The following is an 18,775-nucleotide window of genomic DNA, read 5'->3' as shown; positions in this document are numbered from 1 at the left end:
CTGATTTGCATGTTTGGAGCAAAGGGGAAGACACTAATAATAGGTGGGGAGAGAGTTTTACAGGAGTACTTTCCCAGAAAATGATTTGTTAGGATAAATGTTTACCTGAGTCAACTGTCTGTAATTTTTCAAATGGTGTTCAGTATTTCATTGGGGGGATATAGAAGGAAGAATAAAATTTGTTATTTAAAAGTCTCCAGTAACTGGAACTTCTTCATCTTTATTGCTGTCCAGAAGGGATTTTTTGGAATGGGATCTGTGGTAGTGATTTTAGTAGAACTCAGTTGTATTTTCGTGAGAGTAATTAGGATATATATAGATGTGAATTTAAATGCAAATAAATTGATTTTCAGGTGTCAGTAAGGTGGTGTTTCTAGGTTTCCACAAATTTTCATAAGAAAATCTACTGTTAAGTTGAATTCAATCAACTTTTCTGACCTATCAAATTTTCTTGACCATCATAGCAAGCAAGACTAAATAACTGTAGCCTTCCTATTTATGCTCTTATGCCTTCCTAAAAAGGTAGCAAATAAATATATCATAAGCAAGTATAAGAATAAAGCTGCTAAATCTCTTACATCATCAGACGTACATTAGTTTTGATGGGTTACTATCATTAATACTAATGAGTAACATTACATCACAGTATAATAAAATCAGTTATGCGCATATAATCTGAGGCACTTAAGCGAAAAAAAGCTCTGAAAATTTCTCTTTCATTTTAATAATCTGTGAATTTAGGCTTTGGTAAATTGAGACAATTATTTAGAACATTGGGTATTAAAAATATCTTTACCAGAAGTATACCAATAATTAAAGCAGTTTGGGGGCTTATTCGCTTAAATTAGTTTTACTCCACTCTCTTTTTCACTTTGGATATGCTGACAAAGTCTAAGAGCATAAATTACCTAAACACAGCATTTGGACAAAAAATGTTAATGTTCATTTATTTGAAACTAAACAAATGAGTCATTCAAAATGTTTGTTGAATGAAAATGAATTCGAACTCTTATACTTGCTTTTAAAGAAGTTTTGAAAACGCTGAATGCAAAAATATATTTTGATGATTGATTCTAGCGGTTTTTACTTTCACGTTACGATAATATCGATGTTCCTGCTGTTCTGCAAAATACTTTTTTAAACTGCTAGGTTACAAGAGGAATGAATAGTCTTCCTGACGTGTTCCCTGTTGTTTCAGGGCTTCTCTTGTAACTCCAGCACCACTCCTGGGGGTTTAGGGCGTTGGGTTCTCTCCTCGCCCCAGGGGAAGGGGTGATGGCCGCAGCACTGGTCTCGCGGGGAGTTTAATCTCGCTCTTCAGCGCGATCTGCGGCTCCCGTTCTCGGCTTCGCGGGGTCTCGCGGGGCTGGGTGGGGCCGAGGCGGGACTGCTGTCGGCTTTTCAGTGTCCGGGTACGCGTCGAGTACCCCGCGCTCCGGACCCAGAATAAAGTGTGGGACCCGGAGAAGGAAGGGCGTGGATGTTCGGGTCCCGGAGGGAACCTTGAGGTGGGCGGGAAAGGGAACTGTCTGTATGTGGCGGTTATTCCCTGGGCGAGCGGCTCTGAGGGATTTGGGGGGCTGGCGGGCCCTGTCCCCAGAGTTCGACCAGAGGTCGCGTGGGGGTTTGATGGCGCGTGGGTTGGGGGTTTGGGGGTGGCCCCGGGTGAGGGGAGGCTCGCTGGCTGTGAGGGTGTTGGTCCCGAGCCAACCTCCCGCTTCAAAACGCGCGGGAAGAGTGGCTCCTTGAATCTGCGAGTTAGGAGTGAAGCGACGCCCCGCCTCAGGCGTATTTTGTAATGCGAATTGGCAGTCCTGTGAAAACCTCCGCTTTTTGGAGTCCTGGTGGTAAATTCCTAAGGGTAAAATTGCACTCTTCCTGGGTTTTACCTTGCTGTTGGTAAAGGACTTTGTTTAGGACTCTTGCTACGCGTAGTAGTACACACGCCAAGAAAGGACATATTCAGATACTAGTTATTTTCAAAGGCGTATCGTTTTGGGAAGTCTTGGTGTCTGTGGACTCCAGAAGATTCAATGACTTATTGCAATACCACATATAAACAATTATGAAGGCTCTCTCCGCCCCCCCAGGTATTTCAGTCGTGCAGCGACATTCAGCAAGTATTAAGTGCCCAGTACTGGACTGAAGGTGTTCCTCCCCTTCCCAGTGCTTGCCCCCCACCCCATATTTTTCTGTAATAATGTCTGATTAGAAAGTTTGCTACCGAATGAATATATGCTGTTTTGCATATGACTTCAGAAATTCCTTCTTATAAATATTTTTGTGTTTTTTAGTGTAGCATCCAAGATGAATGACAGCCTATTTGTCAGTTTGGACAGGCTTTTGCTAGAATTTGGTAGGTATAAAATGAAAATAAAGAAATGGGTAACTATTTGTATTATTATTTAACATTTAACAACGAAGTCACAAAATTATTTATTTTAGTTTTCCAGTATGAGCAAGATATAAGTACTAAAGAAGATATGATTCAACGGATTAACAGTAAGTCATTTGGCATGATAAAGGTATTTATTTTTAAAAATTTTTATGGCATATAAGATAATAATGCAGTTGCCAACTTACAGTTGGCATTATAACTTTTGTGCCAGTTCTATCTAGTGACTAATGCTATTTGCCTGAACTACAGATTCTCAATAATAAATTTCTGTATTCAGCATTTAATTATTCTGTGTTGAAGAATTTTGCTTTAAGCAGAAATAACCCCTTTGGCCCAGGTCATGATCTTGCACTTCATGAGTGTGAGCCCTGCTTGGGCCTCTGTGCTGACAGCTCAGAGCCTGGAGAATTCTGTGTCTCCCTCTCTCTCTGTCCCTCCCCCACTCAACACTCTTTCTCTCTCAAAAATAAAAATTAAGAAATAACCCCTTAATTCAGTGCAGTAAAAAATATGTTTTTTTTCTCAGACAACACCAGTTACTTCAAACATTTTATTGAAAAAATTTTGGTTTTATTTTTAAATTTATGTTCTTTTTTGTAGTTTCAAGTTTGTATTTATTTTTAATCTATTTTATTTGAGAGAGAGAGAGTGTGAGTGCAAGTGGGGGAGAGCAGCAGAGGGAGAGAGAGAATTTTAAGCATGGGGAGCCTGATGCCAGGCTTCCTCCCCACTTTGGGCTCATGAGCTGAGCAGAAGTCCAGAGTTGGACGCATAACCTACTGAGCCACTCAGGTACCCCTCAGGTTTTTATTTAAATTCCAGTTAGTTAACATACAGTGTAGTATTAGTTTTAGGTGTAGGATTTAGTGATTCATCACTTAGATACAACACCCAGTGCTCATCACAAGTGCAGTCCTTAATACCCATCACTCATTTAACCCATCCCCCTGTCTCCTCCCCTCCAGCCACCCTCAGTTTATTTTCTATAGTTAAGAATCCGTCTTACGGTTTTTCCCCCCACTCTATTTTCCCTGTGTTCGTTTTGTGTCTTAGATTCCACATATGAGTGAAATCCCATGGTATTTGTCTTTCTCTGACTCACTTATTTTGTTCAGCATAATACTGTCTGGCTCCATCCATGTCATTGCAAATGGCAAGATTTCATTCTTTTTTGTGGCTGAATATTCCGTTATATATATATGCCACATATTCTTTATCCATTCATCAGTTGTTGGACATTTGGGGTCTTTCCAGAATTTGACTATTGTTGATAGTGCTACTATAAACATCGATGTGCATGAGCCCCTTTGAATCAATATTTTTGAATCCTTTGGGTAAATACCTAGTAGTGCAATTACTGGATTGTAGGGTAGTTCCATTTTTAACTTTTTGAGGAACCTCCATACTGTTTTCCAGAGTGGCTGTACCAGTTTGCATTCCCACCAACAGTGCAGAAGGGTTCCCCTTATTCCACCTCTTTGCCAACATCTGTTGTTTCCTGTGTTGTTAATTTCAGCCATTCTGACAGGTTTGAGGTGATAGCTCATTGTAGTTTTGATTTGTATTTCCCTGATGATGAGTGATGTTGAGCATCTTTTCATGTGTCTATTAGCCATCTGTATGTCTTCTTTGGAAAAATGTCTCTTCATGTCTTCTGTCCATTTTTTAACTGGATTATTTGTTTTTTGGGTATTGAGTGTTCTAAGTTCTTTATATATTTTGGATCCTTTGAGTGAATTTTTTTTTAAATTTTTTTTTTCAACGTTTATTTATTTTTGGGACAGAGAGAGACAGAGCGTGAACGGGGGAGGGGCAGAGAGAGAGGGAGACACAGAATCGGAAACAGGCTCCAGGCTCTGAGCCATCAGCCCAGAGCCTGATGAAGGGCTCGAACCCACGGACCGCGAGATCGTGACCTGGCTGAAGCCGGACGCTTAACCGACTGTGCCACCCAGGCGCCCCAAGAGTGAATTTTTAAAAATCTTTTTAGACATGACCAGAAGTCAGGGGTCAGGATTGATGCATGCCACATTTTCAGGAATAATTCTGAAAAATGATATTATGGGTGAAATGGCAAAGCAGGTTACATACATACAGTATTTTAAGATCCAACATAAAAGCTATTATAAAATAGAACCATTAATTTCTTGATTTCTGAAAAGGTAGAATTTGGTTACCTTTCTGTGACAAAAAAGAATACGGAGTATGAGTGCTAATAATTTATTTTAATGTTTAAGAAATTCTATTTTTATCTTGTATTTTTTCACTAGTAACAAAGAGGTGAGTTGAAGGTGTATTTAATAATTAATTGACACGGAATCAGTGAAGGGAAATTTAACATTTGTCCAAACTGAAACAAGTTAGTATCACATATGACTAAATGTTTACATGAACGCATACAATCATAAGACGCCACTGATTCTAGATATCACTTGATCTAGCCTTCTTATGTTAAGATGAGGAACAGGGTCTTTTTTTTTAAAGTTTTAATTTAAATTCCAGTTAGTTAACATACAGTGTCATATTAGTTTCAAGTGTACTTCAGTCCAAACACAAATCCTTTGCTTCTGGATCTATGAGCAAGCCTGGTTCTGGTTCTGTGCTTTTTAGTATAGGGCCCTTCCCATCTCAAACCTCTCTTCTCCATTCTCTAACTCCTCTCCTTTTAGCTAAGTTGCCATACCCCTTTTTCCTCTGTGTTTGTTAATTTTGAATTTATGACTTCTACCTTAAGGAAATAAAAATTTCTCCTTTTCAGAATGCTTTGAAGATATTAAAGAAAACAAGGCAGCTATTTGTAAGATACATGAAACTATAAATACGACAGATGAGGAAATTGGTCATTACTGTAAACATAGTGAGGAGATCAAAGACAACTGTAGTAAGTGAGTATTTGAAAGAAATGAACTTTCAGTAATTGTCACTGGATTCTTTATTTAAGGTTTCTGTTATTTATAATTTATAGTTTTTATACTTGGAGACACTGTTGCTTTAAAGTAGTATTTTGTATTAGCAAAATAATGAATCAGGTCTTAAATTGCTTTGCTACATGCTTCTGTAAAAAGGGCTCATAGGAGGATCAAAAGAAAAATAGAAGCACTGTAAGATCTAATTCAGATCCAAATAGTTTGCAGAATTTTGAATAATATAGGCCCAGTGTATAAAATTCCTATTGGATAAAGTTGAAACAATTTCCGTATTTGAATTTTTAAGATTTATTTTTATGTAGGAGAATCTAGCCTAAAATAAGTTGATTTTCAAAGTGAAAGTACTTACTATGTTAAGAATTCTTTCAACATGGCTTCAGGTTCTGGATCCTAATGGTTAAATTTACTATAAGACATAAACATTTTGAAGCAAAGGCTTACTAATAGAACTTTATTATATATTACAAAAATAAAATGTGTCAGGGTGTCTGGGTGGCTCAGTCGGTTAAGCATCCGACTTCAGCTCAAGTTATGATCTCGCAGTTCATGAATTCAGGCCCCGTGTTGGGCTCTCTGCTGATGGCTCAGAGCCTGGAGCCTGCTTCAGATTCAGTGTTTCCTCCTCTCTCTGTCCCTCCCATGCTTATGCTGTGTCTCTCTCGGTCTCTCAGTAATAAATAAACGTTAACAAATTTTTTATAAATAAATAAAATGTGTCAATTTTCTGTACTTAATATAGACCATTGTCTTTGTATTAACTACTATATTTCAGAATCCTATTTGTTTAAAAATATATTGTTATTCAAAAAATTTTTAAATATTTTATTTTATTATTTCTTTTGAGGGCAGGGGAGGGGCAGAGGGAGAAGGACAGAGAGAATTGTAAGCAGGCTCCACACCCAATGCAGAGCCCAATGTGGGGCTTGATTCCATGATCATGAGATCATGACCTGGCTGAAATAAGGAGTCAGGTGCTTAATCAACTGAGCCACCCATTATTCAGAATTTTAATAAATCTTTTTTATTTTTCCCCTTTATAAAAGCACATACCTAGTATAGAAATTCAAAAAGTATACAAATGTGTGGAATAAAAAGTTACTCTGTCTGCAGTTCCCACCTCAACCCTGTCCTCTTCCTTAAAGGAAATCATTTTTAATCATTCTGAGAATCTTTTCAGGCATTTTTCAATAAAAATTCAATATCATTATTACATAGACATATATATATATATATATATATATGTATGTCTACTTTTTCTTTTTATAATATGGGATCATACCGTACTTATAGTTTTTAAATTTAACAGTATGTTATGTAAATTGTGCTATACATGTAATGATTATGTATAGATTTAATTCTTTAACAGCTCCATAAGATTTTATAGTATTGATGTATCTTATATCATTTAACCATTCCCCTATTAATAGACATTTAGGTTTCCAGTTTTTCCCTAATATGAGCAACATGTACTGGTATCCTTCCATATTAATGGACCTGTTGCTATAGAATGAGCTTCTAGACATGCAGTTGTTAGATCAAAGAGTATGCACATTTAACTGTTTGATAGATAATGCTGAACTGCTCTCCAAAAAGATTATATGAATTCATACTTGCACCAACAGTGTATGAGAGTTCTTGCTTCCTCATACCCTTGCCAACACCGAAATTATGCTTAAATTTTTGTGTAAATTTTTTGGCAATCTGATCAACAACAAAAAACCATATATTATTGAACTTTTTCTTTTATTTTGATTTAAGTTTTATTGTAGGAAGTTTTACCAGTGGTTTCCTTCAACTAGATGCAGTGGGTGCTGGAAAAGTAGTTTCCCGTTAGAATCTGCTGTTCTAAGAACCAGTTGTAGAACCAGTACAAGATGTACTGTACTTCAGACAAGCTTAATCTCTCACTGGGTTCCAAGGACAGTTAGTAGAGATCTTAATATCATGATATACCTCTAATTCATGATTTCACCATACTGGTTAAGAGATTGAAATGTGGAATATGAATTCATGAAAGTACTAGAAGAAATGTAAGTGACTGTATAATCTTTGAGAGTAGAAGACCTTTCTAAGTGTGTCACCAAAAGTAGAAACTACAGAGGAGACAATGGATAAATGTGACTACACACAAATTAAAATGAAAAATGCCCCCAAATGGTATAAAAGGCAAAAGAATAAGGTTGGAAAAGTGTCAAGTAATGGTTATTTTTAAAAATGTAAAGTACTTGTGGAAACTAATAAGCAAAAGCCCTGTTAGAAAAATGGGCAAAGAAAATAAATAGGAATAGGTAAATACCAAAACGAAGAAATGTATGTTTAAGAAACATGTGAATAAATGGCCAATCTTACTAGTAATCTAAGACATCCAAATTCAAGCAATAATAAAATGCTACTTTTTGCCTTTAAGTTTTACAGAAATTTAAAGAAAGATAATATCCTGTGTTGGCCAGGGAATAAGAAAATCACTTACCTTGTACACTATAGTAATGTATGCTGGTATAAACCTTTTGGATGATATGTCAGTATTTTTTTAAAAAGCTTTAAAAATAAACATGACTTTTGTTGTACCTGGGTGGCTCAGTGGGTTAAGTGTCCAACTTCAGCTCAGGTCATGTTCTCTTGATTTGTGAGTTTAAGCCCTGCATCAGGCTCTGCATTGACCGTGCAGAGCCTGATTGGGATTCAGTCTCACCCCCTCTGTCTGTGTCCCTCCTCAACTCTCTCAAAATAAATAAATAAGCTTAAAAAATTAAAAAATAAATAAACACGACTTTTGATTAAAAGTGTCCATTTCTGAGAATTTTTCGTAAGGAAATAATTAGGCATTCTCTCAAAAATGTAATGTATAACATGGTGTTTTATTTCAACCTTTTTTAATGATAGGAAAACATTGGAAGCAACTCTAGCGTACAACATTAGGTGATGGGTTAAATGGATTTTGGTATGTGCATATGAACAGTAGGCAGCCAATAAAATTATGAATGTATATTTATTGACATGGAAAGAGGTTAACTTTCTATTGACACGAAAAGATGTATATTGCAAACTGAATGAAGCAATAAAACAACATTCATAGTATGAACCCAGCTTAGTAATTGTATATATATATATATATATATATATATATATATATATATAATTAGAAATAAACTGGGAATATGTACATCCATATGTACATGCTTACAGAGAATATCTTTTCAGTGAACATGTATTTCTTACAGAATTTTTAAAACACTCAGAATATGTGTATGTATAACCTTTGACCTTATAATTCTATTTTTGGGAATGTTTTCTAAGGAAATTGTTAGAAATTCAGACAAATATTTAAGTAAAAATTCTATTTACAATGGAAAAACTTAGATTAAGCAAAAATGGCCAACAATATGGGAATTGTTAGATAAAGTTATGGAATATGATGTATTTATTAAAACCTTTACAATGAATTCTAAGTGACAAGGAAAATGTGTATAATTTAAAAGGTGATAAAGGAGGATACACATATATATGAATATAATCTCAAAGATGTTAAATTATGTACTTACAAAATCTGGAAATAGTTTATTAAAACAGTAGTAGTAGATATTATTCTGTATTTGAGAATATGGATGATAGCTATTTCCTTATATACTTCTCTGTGCTTCCAGTGTGAACTTTTTGACTCTGAAAAAATATTAAAAGATTAGAAAAAAGAGCTGGAGGAAATAGTTGAACAACACTTAGAATGGAAGCTGTCATGGTATATGCAAATTTTAGATTTGTCACATTGATAACATTTTTCAAGTCTTAAAACAAAAAATATGTAAGATAGCTATTCATTTTATTCTTACTATCTGATTTTATAATTCATTTTGGCCTACTTTCTTTCTAGTTCAGGAGGGTATAACAATCTGAGTTTCTAAGTTTCAAGGGAGAAAAAGCCTCTCTTTAGCCCTTATAATTCTTTGAATCCTTATTCCCAAAGAATTTCTTAGCCAAGATATGAGAAATAGAAGGAAAGCCTGATGTTGGAGTGTTGCAGAGTATATTCTAGAAATGCCATAGCAATACACAGTCTAACCACGTAACATTTGCTTCTACCTTAGTCATGGTTCCACAATGGGTTTTACATAAAAATTGATCAATGTTGATATTTGAGTGTATGTATGATTGTCTGAGTGGTGGTAGTGGTGGTGATGAGAGGTGGGAATATTTTCTTGTTATAAACTTGTTTTCTCCAGGAAGATATTCATTATCTTTAAATGGTTAAATTCATTTTTATTATCTCTTACAATTTGTCATTCTGAGATGCTAATTACAGTTTTTTTTTTCTATAGCTGGAAGCCAACATGTGATGTTTTTCATAAACATGAAGACTATATGCAGGACCAATTTACTGTTTATCAAGAAACTAGTGAAAAAGACAAGTACATATATTAATTTAAGCTTATCAATTCTATAATATATTAATAGGATATGTGTAGCAAAGACGTTACTTGAAAAATGCAGAAACTTTGTATGTTGAGAGGTTTTTTTGTTTTTTTTTTTTTTTTTTTTTTTAAGTAAATCCAGTGCTTTGTACTCTTTCGGTACCATTGGAGGTCTACCTATTCGTTATAAAGCTCTACTGAATCCTTAGGTAGAAACAATTTGTCAGTAGCAATTGTTATAGCAGAGTGCTTCAGTTAATGGTCTTTATAACAATTGTTACAGGTAAACATCTGGGGGAATAGTTAGCTATAGAACTAGCTTATGAAAAATTTGGAGTATTGACTTTTGAAGGGGATTTTATTTATTTTTATTTTTTAGAAACTGTTTTCCATCAACCTTATTTCCATTTTGTTTGCCTCTGTAAAAGAGCAGCTTAAGACCACTCAGTGGTTGTCCCTATCCATTCAGTGGCCTGAGCAGTGGGAGCTGCAGATCAGTCTTCAGTGGGAGGCTAAGCACTCCAGTCTTCAGTAGGGAACTGCTGAATAGGCACAGAGGGCACCTGCATACCTTGAAGGGGATTTGATATGAGACTTCTCTTTTTCAGAAAGCTAATGTAGTGGGGTATTATATTCTGATGGAGAAACCCCAATATTTGTATGGGTTTATTTTATTATGTATAAAATAACCTAGTCTTGAGTACTAAATGTAATTAGTGAATATAATAAAACAAGTTGAAAGACTTTGAATATATTATATAGCATTATAATTTCACTTAATTTTTTTTCAAAGGTCAATTTTTTTTAAATATAATTTTTTGTCAAGTTAGCTAACATACATAATATACAGATTGCTCTTGGCTTTGGGAATAGATTCCCATGATTCATCATTTATATACAACACCCAGTACTCATCCCAAGTGCCTTCCTCAATGCCGGTCACCTATTTTCCCCTCCCCCCTGCCCTCCATCAATCTAATTCTTCATCAAAGACCAAGTTTAAAATATTCAAATTGATGGAATATTTTGCCTTCACAATTCCACTTCTTCATGTAACCTTCCTTGATTTTTAATCCAGTGCTAGTTATTTATTTATTTATTTATTTATTTATTTATTTATTTATTTTTATTTTTAAAATATAATTTATTGTCAGATTGGCTAACCTACAGTGTGTCACTTAATTTTTATAAAATGTTTATTTTTGAGACAGAGCATGAGTGGGGGAGGGGCAAAGAGAGGGAACAGAGTATCCAAAGCAGGCTCTGCCCTGACAGCAGTGACCCTGATGTGGGGCTTGAACTCAGGAATCATGAGATCATGACCTAAGCTGAAGTCAGATACTCTGAGCCATCCAGGCACCCTAATTTCACTTAATTAAAAAAATTGAAATATTTTCATAAATATTTTTTTCATAAATACTGAAATATTTCATAAATATTTTCATCATTTTTTATATTTTATGTCCTCTTTTATACTTTATTTTGTTGTTGTTTTTTTTTACTTTTCTTCTGGATTTATTGATATATAATTGACATATAACATTGTTTAAGTTTGAGGTGTACAAACATGGCTTGATACATGTATGTATTTTAAAGTGTCTGCCACAGTAAGGCTAGGTAGGTAGCACATCTGTCACCTCATATAACTACTGGGGTTTTTTGTAGTAAGAACATTTAAGATTTACTCTCTTAGCAATTTTTAAGGATATAATACAGTATTGTTATATTTACCATGCTGTGTGTTAAATCCCCAGAACTTATTTACCTTACAACTGGAAGTTTGTATCCTTTGGGCAATATCTCCTGGCCCCTGGCAGCCATCATTCTATTCTGTTTTGATGATCTGGCTTTTTTTAGATTTTTCATATAATTAAGATCATATCATATTTGTTTTTCTCTTAATCACTTGGCATAATACTCTCAAGGTCCTTCCACGGTGTCATAAATGGCAGCAGTTATTTATTATGACTGAATAAAAAATTCCATAGCATATATATACCACATTTAAAAAAAATTTTTAAAGGGTTGGGATTTTTAATTTTTTTTTTTTTAAATTTTTTTTTTTCAACGTTTATTTATTTTTGGGACAGAGAGAGACAGAGCATGAACGGGGGAGGGTCAGAGAGAGAGGGAGACACAGAATCAGAAACAGGCTCCAGGCTCTGAGCCATCAGCCCAGAGCCTGACGCGGGGCTCGAACTCACGGACCACGAGATCGTGACCTGGCTGAAGTCGGACGCTTAACCGACTGCGCCACCCAGGCGCCCCTAATTTTTATTTTTAAACTCTCTGCTCAACATGGGGCTCCAGGGCTGAATTTTTTCCATTGAATGTATATATATATATATATGTATATATATATACATATATATATATGTATATATATATACATATATATATATGTATATATATATACATATATATATGTGTGTGTATATATATATATACACGTGTGCACGTGCACACACACATACATACATGCGTATATATTACTTCTTTATCCATTCATCTGTAGGTGGACACTTGGGTTGCTTACATATTTGGTTATTGTAAATAATTCAGCTATAAACATAGGGGTTCGTATATAATTTTGAATTAGTATTTTTGGTTTTGGGGGCTAAATACCCAGTAGTGGAATTACTGGATCATATGGTATTTCTGTTTTCTATTACCAAGTGTGTGGACTGGTATGACTCCCAGTAGGTCCCTGGGAGGCCTCCTGGCTAGTCACTGGATAGATCTGTGGGTAGTCATGACTGGCCCTAAACTTTAGTAGCCAGAAGGGACTGGAACTGAGCCTTAGTGAGGTTTCAGTTTCCACAATCAAGATTGAGGTCTGTAGTCCTGGCTATGAAGGGACAGAAGGGCTTGTCTTCCACCAGGTCCCTGGGTGAGCTGGACCACTCCCTGACTGTAGCAGGAGGGGCTGGAGCCAAGTATAGGGCCCTTTTAGAATTTCTAGGGATACATATAGGAGTACCTATTTGGGGGGCTCCAGGGCTAGCAGGTCTGCTGGTGGCCTTTGGCTGTGAGAGACCTAGAACTAAGTATATGGCTCTTGAGGATCTCCTTGGGTGCAGACAGGAGTGTCTCCCACTGGGAACTAGACCCTTAGTACTGCTGATAAACTGTAGTTGTGAGGGGGTTGGAACCAAGCATAAGGCTCATCAAGTATCAGGATCTTTAGGGGCACAGACAGGAGTGTCTCCTGCTGGATCCCTGTGCCAGCAGGACTCTTTGATGACTGTGGCTGGGATGGGCTCGAGCCCAGTTAATGGGGCCCTTCCAGAATCTATAGTCTGAATGAGTGTGGCAAGCTTGCCTCCAGGGGCTCCCAGACTGCGACCATAGGGACTAGAGCTGGTTCATGGGCCACTGCAGGGTCCACAGCTGGGACCAGGGGATGTATGCTTATTTCCTGACACAGGCGTGGGCATGACTCCTGAGTCCTTTGGTGTATAGTGCTGGTAACAGACCCAAGGCCAAATGGGCTGTAGCTGAGGTCTCAGGAGTACAGAACTATTTCTGGGTCTGTAGTCAGGACCAGAGTGAGTTAACCACCAGGATGTGAGCCTGCCTTCTCAAAATAGCTCTTCTTAGTCTTGGACTACACCAGGGTTTCACAGTCTCCTACCTGGATCACAAAGCTCTCACAAATGCACTTTTGCCCATGGATATATGGTAATTATTATTTTTGAGGGGGCAATACACATGAGGGATGTTTTATTCTGTCCTCTCGCTGACATCACTCCAATTTTTATATTTTAATTAAAAACATACTAAATATAGACTGCAATACCCTTTATATTCAAAGATAGGTCTTAAGATAACAACTAAAGTAATAGATTTGGACTTCGTTGGCATTTGAAATCATGGAAATAGGTAAGATTGTCCATGGAAATGAATAGAGCAAAAAGGAAAGAAAGCTAGAGTATACAGTCATCCAAGGAATAGGTAAAGGGTGAAATTAGTGAAAGAGACTGTTACTTTGTCATTTTTAGACCCTGCTTTAATCTAAAAAGGATTTGAGATAATTTGTATAATGCCATAGTGTTAAAAGAAAACTGAATATAAAAATTAAGGCTATAGGAATATAAGGATAATGTAAGAAGATGAAGCATTTGATTAGAATAGAAATTCATATTACATGGCCTTGTACATTTGTTAAATATAGATACAGATTAGGTTCTGGAATTCCTAGTAGTCAGGCATTGTGGAAATGTGATCATTTTGGGATTCAGAGTATTCATTAATTTTTTTTTAAATTTTTTTTTCAACGTTTATTTATTTTTGGGACAGAGAGAGACAGAGCATGAACGGGCGAGGGGCAGAGAGAGAGGGAGACACAGAATGGGAAACAGGCTCCAGGCTCTGAGCCATCAGCCCAGAGCCTGACACGGGGCTCGAACTCACAGACCGCGAGATCGTGACCTGGCTGAAGTCGGACGCTTAACCGACTGCGCCACCCAGGCGCCCCCAGAGTATTCATTTAAAAAACAGTTCAATTGTTAAGGATAAGCAGAAGTTTTTCCTGGTAATGAGATTTGAGAGAAATTTCTCGCCTGAGTTCTCATTAAAGGATAATTATACAGTGTGGTAGTATCTTCAGTGACCTCCCCAAAATAAACAAAATATATATTACTTCTTAGAACATCTCTCAATGCAAGTCATGGCTATAAAACATTATTAAAAATGCTTCTTTGAGAGGCTAGAACAAAGCAGTTCAAAAGTGTACCTAGCTGATAGTGTTTGTTGTGGATGACTTCTCTTAGGTAGCCAGAGTAGTCACTTTAATAGTGGAAACAAGTATTTCTTTCTTAAACCAACCACATAAGTTGATTGAATTGATGACTCAATACCAGATGCTTGTAAAAGGAAATGACTCCATTTGTTGGTATCATGGATGCTGAAGGAAATAGAGGAACCAGCTTCTTGTTTCTCCTAATCTTCCATTCTAGACATTCATTAAGACTAGTATTGTCAGCAGATGAGATAGTCAGGGCTCTTCTTGAATCATGATTTTACTATGCTGGTCTCTGCTAAAGTCCCTGTATGGAGTATATAAGAACAGTGGGCATGAATATACAACATGAATAGGGTAAATGTGGAATGCTAATTTCATCTGAAACTGGCCACTCCAATTCAGTTTTCTATAGGTATTTCCCTCTTCCCTGGGCCATTTTCCCAAGAAGTGAGGGATTAGGGGTGCCTAGGTGGCTCAGCCTAGGTGACCTTCAGCTCAGGTCATGATCTTGCAGTTTGTGAGTTCGAGCCCCGCATTGGGCTCTGTGCTGACAGCTCAGAGCCTGGAGCCTGCTTCGGATTCTGTGTCTCCCTCTCTCTCTGCCCCTCCTCCACTCGCCTCTGTCTCTGTCTCTCAAAAACATATTTTTTTAAAAAGAAGTGAGGGATTAATTAGCAAATAGGCATTTAGAGGAATAGGAGTTTTGGGGCTCAACTGCTTTATCTTGCTAAAGGGGACAGAGTTTAGTGTATATATATATATATATATTTTTTTAATTTAATTTATTTTGATAGAGAACAAGTGGGGGAGGGGTAGAAAGAGAGGGGGACAGAGGATCTGAAGTGGGCTCCGTGCTGACAGCAGAGAGCCTGACATGGTGCTCAAACTCACAAACTGTGAGATCATGACCTGAGCCAAAGTCAGATGCTTAACCGACTGAGCTACCCAGGTGCCCCCAGAGTTTATTTAGTATATTAAAAAATTAAAACATGAGGAGATTCAGATCTGCTGATCAGTACAATGCTGTTATCCTTACTTTTTTTTCTCAGTATACAAGCATTTATGAATACTGTTCTTTTCTCATCTGTTAAGATGAGATAATCATAGTATCTTTAAATAAATTTCCCCCATATAGAATGTTTTGATTTAGAAAATTTACAAAATTTTGAGGAACATAAGGACTATATATTTTTAGAAAATTTTCAATGCATGTTCTTTCTTGAAACTTAAGAATTGGGCAGAAAGAATCTAAAGAATATATTTCCTATGATAAACCTGGATTGAACATTTTCATTGTTGTAGATTAGGATTAGCAAACTTTTTTTTTAAATTTTTTTTTTAAGTTTGTTTTTGAGACAGAGAGAGACAGAGCATGAACGGGGAAGGGTCAGAGAGAGAGGGAGACACAGAATCGGAAGCAGGCTCCAGGTTCCGAGCCATCAGCCCAGAGCCCAATGCAGGGCTCGAACTCACGGACCGCGAGATCATGACCTGAGCTGAAGTCGGACACTCAACCGACTGAGCCACCCAGGCGCCCCAGCAAACTTTTTTTTTTTTATAAAGAGCCAGATAGTAAATATTTTAGGCTTTGTGGGTTATACTAAGTCTCTGTTGATACTCAACCTTACTGTTGTGATGCAAGAACAACTTTAGACAATACAAAATGAATGGCTGTGTTCTAATAAAACTTTATTTATGGACATTACAGCTTGAATTTCATATAATTTTAATGTGGCATGAAATACTATTATTTTGTTTTTCAGTAATTTTAAATTTTTTTTTTTTTGTTTTTTCAACGTTTATTTATTTTTGGGACAGAGAGAGACAAAGCATGAACGGGGGAGGGGCAGAGAGAGAGGGAGACACAGAATCGGAAACAGGCTCCAGGCTCCGAGCCATCAGCCCAGAGCCTGACGCGGGGCTCGAACTCATGGTCCGTGAGATCGTGACCTGGCTGAAGTCGGCCGCTTAACCGACTGCGCCACCCAGGCACCCCAGTAATTTTAAAATTCAGAAGTTATTCTTAGCTCACAGGCCATACAAAAACAAGTGACAGGTTAGATTTGGCCCATAGGTCATAGTAACTGACCCCTATTGTAGATCAAGCAAAAGTCAAATGAGAAGAGTTAATATCGTTTTGCAAGAATTAACTGTCCCACTTAAGACTTGTGTCTACATAGATGACCGATCCACCTCTACCTGATTTAGACTGGAGGAGCTCCTCCAAACAGTGCTGAAATTTCCTTCATAAAACAGATATGGAGTATATAAGAATGATTGTGAACCTAGAGTTCTAACACATAAAACATGACTTCCTTTATAATGTTAGCTTAGAGAGTTGAGGATTTAGAACACATAGTTTTAGAGGTAGATGGACTGGGGACAATAACAACTGAAAACTCAGGGAGGATAGAGATCAGGAAGTCATCAGAAGAACCAGGTTCTCATTGTAGTTTTGATTTGCATTTCCCTGATGATGAGTGTTGTTGAGCACTTTTTCCTGTGTCTGTTGGCCATCTGTTTATCTTCTTTGAAAAAATGTTTATTCATGTCTTCTGCCAATTTTTAATTGGATCATTCATTTTGGGGTGTTGAGTTTTATAAGTTCTTTATATATTTTAGATACTAACCCTTTATCAGATATGTCATTTGTAAATATCTTCTGCCATTCTATAAATTGCCTTTTAGTTTTATTGATTGTTTCCTTCACTGAAGAAGGTTTTAATTTTGATGAAGTCTTGGGGCATCTGGGTGGCTCAGTCGGTTGGGCGTCCGACTTCGTCTCAGGTCATGATCTCACAGTTCGTGGGTTTGAGCCCCATGTCGGGCTCTGTGCTGACAGCTCAGAGCCTGGAGCCTGTTTCAGATTCTGTGTTTCCCTCTCTCTCTGCCCCTCCCCTGTTCACGCTCTGTCTCTGTCTCAAGAATAAATAAACATTAAAAAAAAATTTTAACTTTGATGAAGTCTCAAATATCTTTTGATGAAATCCCAAATACCAACAACATAAGAAACAACAGGTATTGGCAAGGATGTGGAGAAAGGGAAACGCTCCTGCACTGGTTGGTGGAAATGCAAACTGGTGCAGCTACTCTGGAAAACGGTATGGAGGGTCCTCATAAAGTTAAAAATAGAACTGTCTTATGAGCCAGCAGTTGTACTACTAGGTATTTACCAAGAGAATACAAAAACACTAATTTGAAGGGATACATGCACCCCAATGTTTATAGCAAACATTACCTACAATAGCCAAATTATGGAAACAGCCCAAGTGTTCACTGACTGATGAATGGATAAAGAAGATGTGGTATACACACACACACACACACACACACACACACACACACACAGTGGAACATTAGGCATAAAAATGAATGAAATCTTGCCATTTGCAATGACATGGATGAAACTAGAGAGTATCATGCTAAGCAAAGTAAGAGAAAAGCAAATGCCATATGATTTCACTCCTATGTGGAATTTAAGAAACAAAACAAATGACCATAGGGAGAAAAAAAGAGGCAAATAAGAAACAGACTCTTAACTGTAGAGAACAAACTAATGTTTACCAGAGGAGAGGTGGGTGGGGGATGGGTTAAATAGGTGATGGAGATTAAGGAGTGCACTTGTGATGAGCACCAGGTGTTGTATGTAAGTGTTGAATCACTAAATTGTACACCTGAAACTAATATTAGACTGTATGTTAACTAACTAGAATTTAAATAAAAACTAAAAAAAAAAAGGTTCTGCACTGTCTTAGGATGAGAAAAAAAAGAGATCACTGAGTTGGATAGTTAGATCATTGGTGACCTTGTGAAGGGTAGTTTCTTTGGAATGGTGAGAGTAAAAGTTAAATGGAGAGGATTAAGGAATGAATAACTCAGGTAGTGGGAAAGTAAAGACTTGAAAAGTGTGATGGAGTTAAGGAAAGTTTGAAGGGCAGACAGTATTGAGGGAAACGGATAAGTAGGTATTTGACTTGCCATTTATACTTAGTTTAGTAGACTTTAACAAGTGATACTTAGAAAGTTTCTAGATATACTGTTTTTATATTGACATCATGTTTTAAAATTTTAACAGAAAAATGTATCATGATTATGTATGTCAGTATAAAGATGTTTTGAAGCAATATCAACTAAAATACTCAGAAACACCTCTTTCACATGTATATTATGAGAAGAAAAAAGAACATGAAGAAATTCAAAATAGAGTGTTGGCATGTACTGAACAACTAAAAATGAATGAAGCTATCTTTATGGAACTTCTAGGTATTAATATTTTTTATATATTATTTAATAATTGTAT

At 36.7% G+C, this 18,775-nt stretch overlaps 1 protein-coding gene across 3 annotated transcripts in view; it reads left to right on the top strand.

Moving 5' to 3' along the window:
- Positions 1-1,344: 1,344 nt before the first annotated feature.
- CB3H14orf39 (chromosome B3 C14orf39 homolog) overlaps positions 1,345-18,775 on the top strand; it is a 53,330-nt gene continuing 35,899 nt past the window's right edge. For 2 of the 3 annotated variants that reach the window (XM_043556294.1, XM_043556293.1), the window contains exons 1-5: positions 1,345-1,508; positions 2,295-2,502; positions 5,157-5,283; positions 9,639-9,728; positions 18,551-18,738. In XM_043556294.1, coding sequence (XP_043412229.1) covers positions 2,382-2,502; positions 5,157-5,283; positions 9,639-9,728; positions 18,551-18,738 — 526 coding nt within the window. In that variant the 5' untranslated portion in view covers positions 1,345-1,508; positions 2,295-2,381. The remainder of the gene's footprint in view (positions 1,509-2,294; positions 2,503-5,156; positions 5,284-9,638; positions 9,729-18,550; positions 18,739-18,775) is intronic. The other variant, XM_043556295.1, reaches the window with a different exon arrangement.

This window comes from Prionailurus bengalensis, chromosome B3 (genome assembly GCF_016509475.1).
Source record: "Prionailurus bengalensis isolate Pbe53 chromosome B3, Fcat_Pben_1.1_paternal_pri, whole genome shotgun sequence".
Taxonomy (NCBI): domain Eukaryota; kingdom Metazoa; phylum Chordata; class Mammalia; order Carnivora; family Felidae; genus Prionailurus; species Prionailurus bengalensis.
The sequence above is the reverse complement of the archived record's forward strand: the minus strand, read 5'-3'. Positions and strand labels throughout refer to the sequence as shown.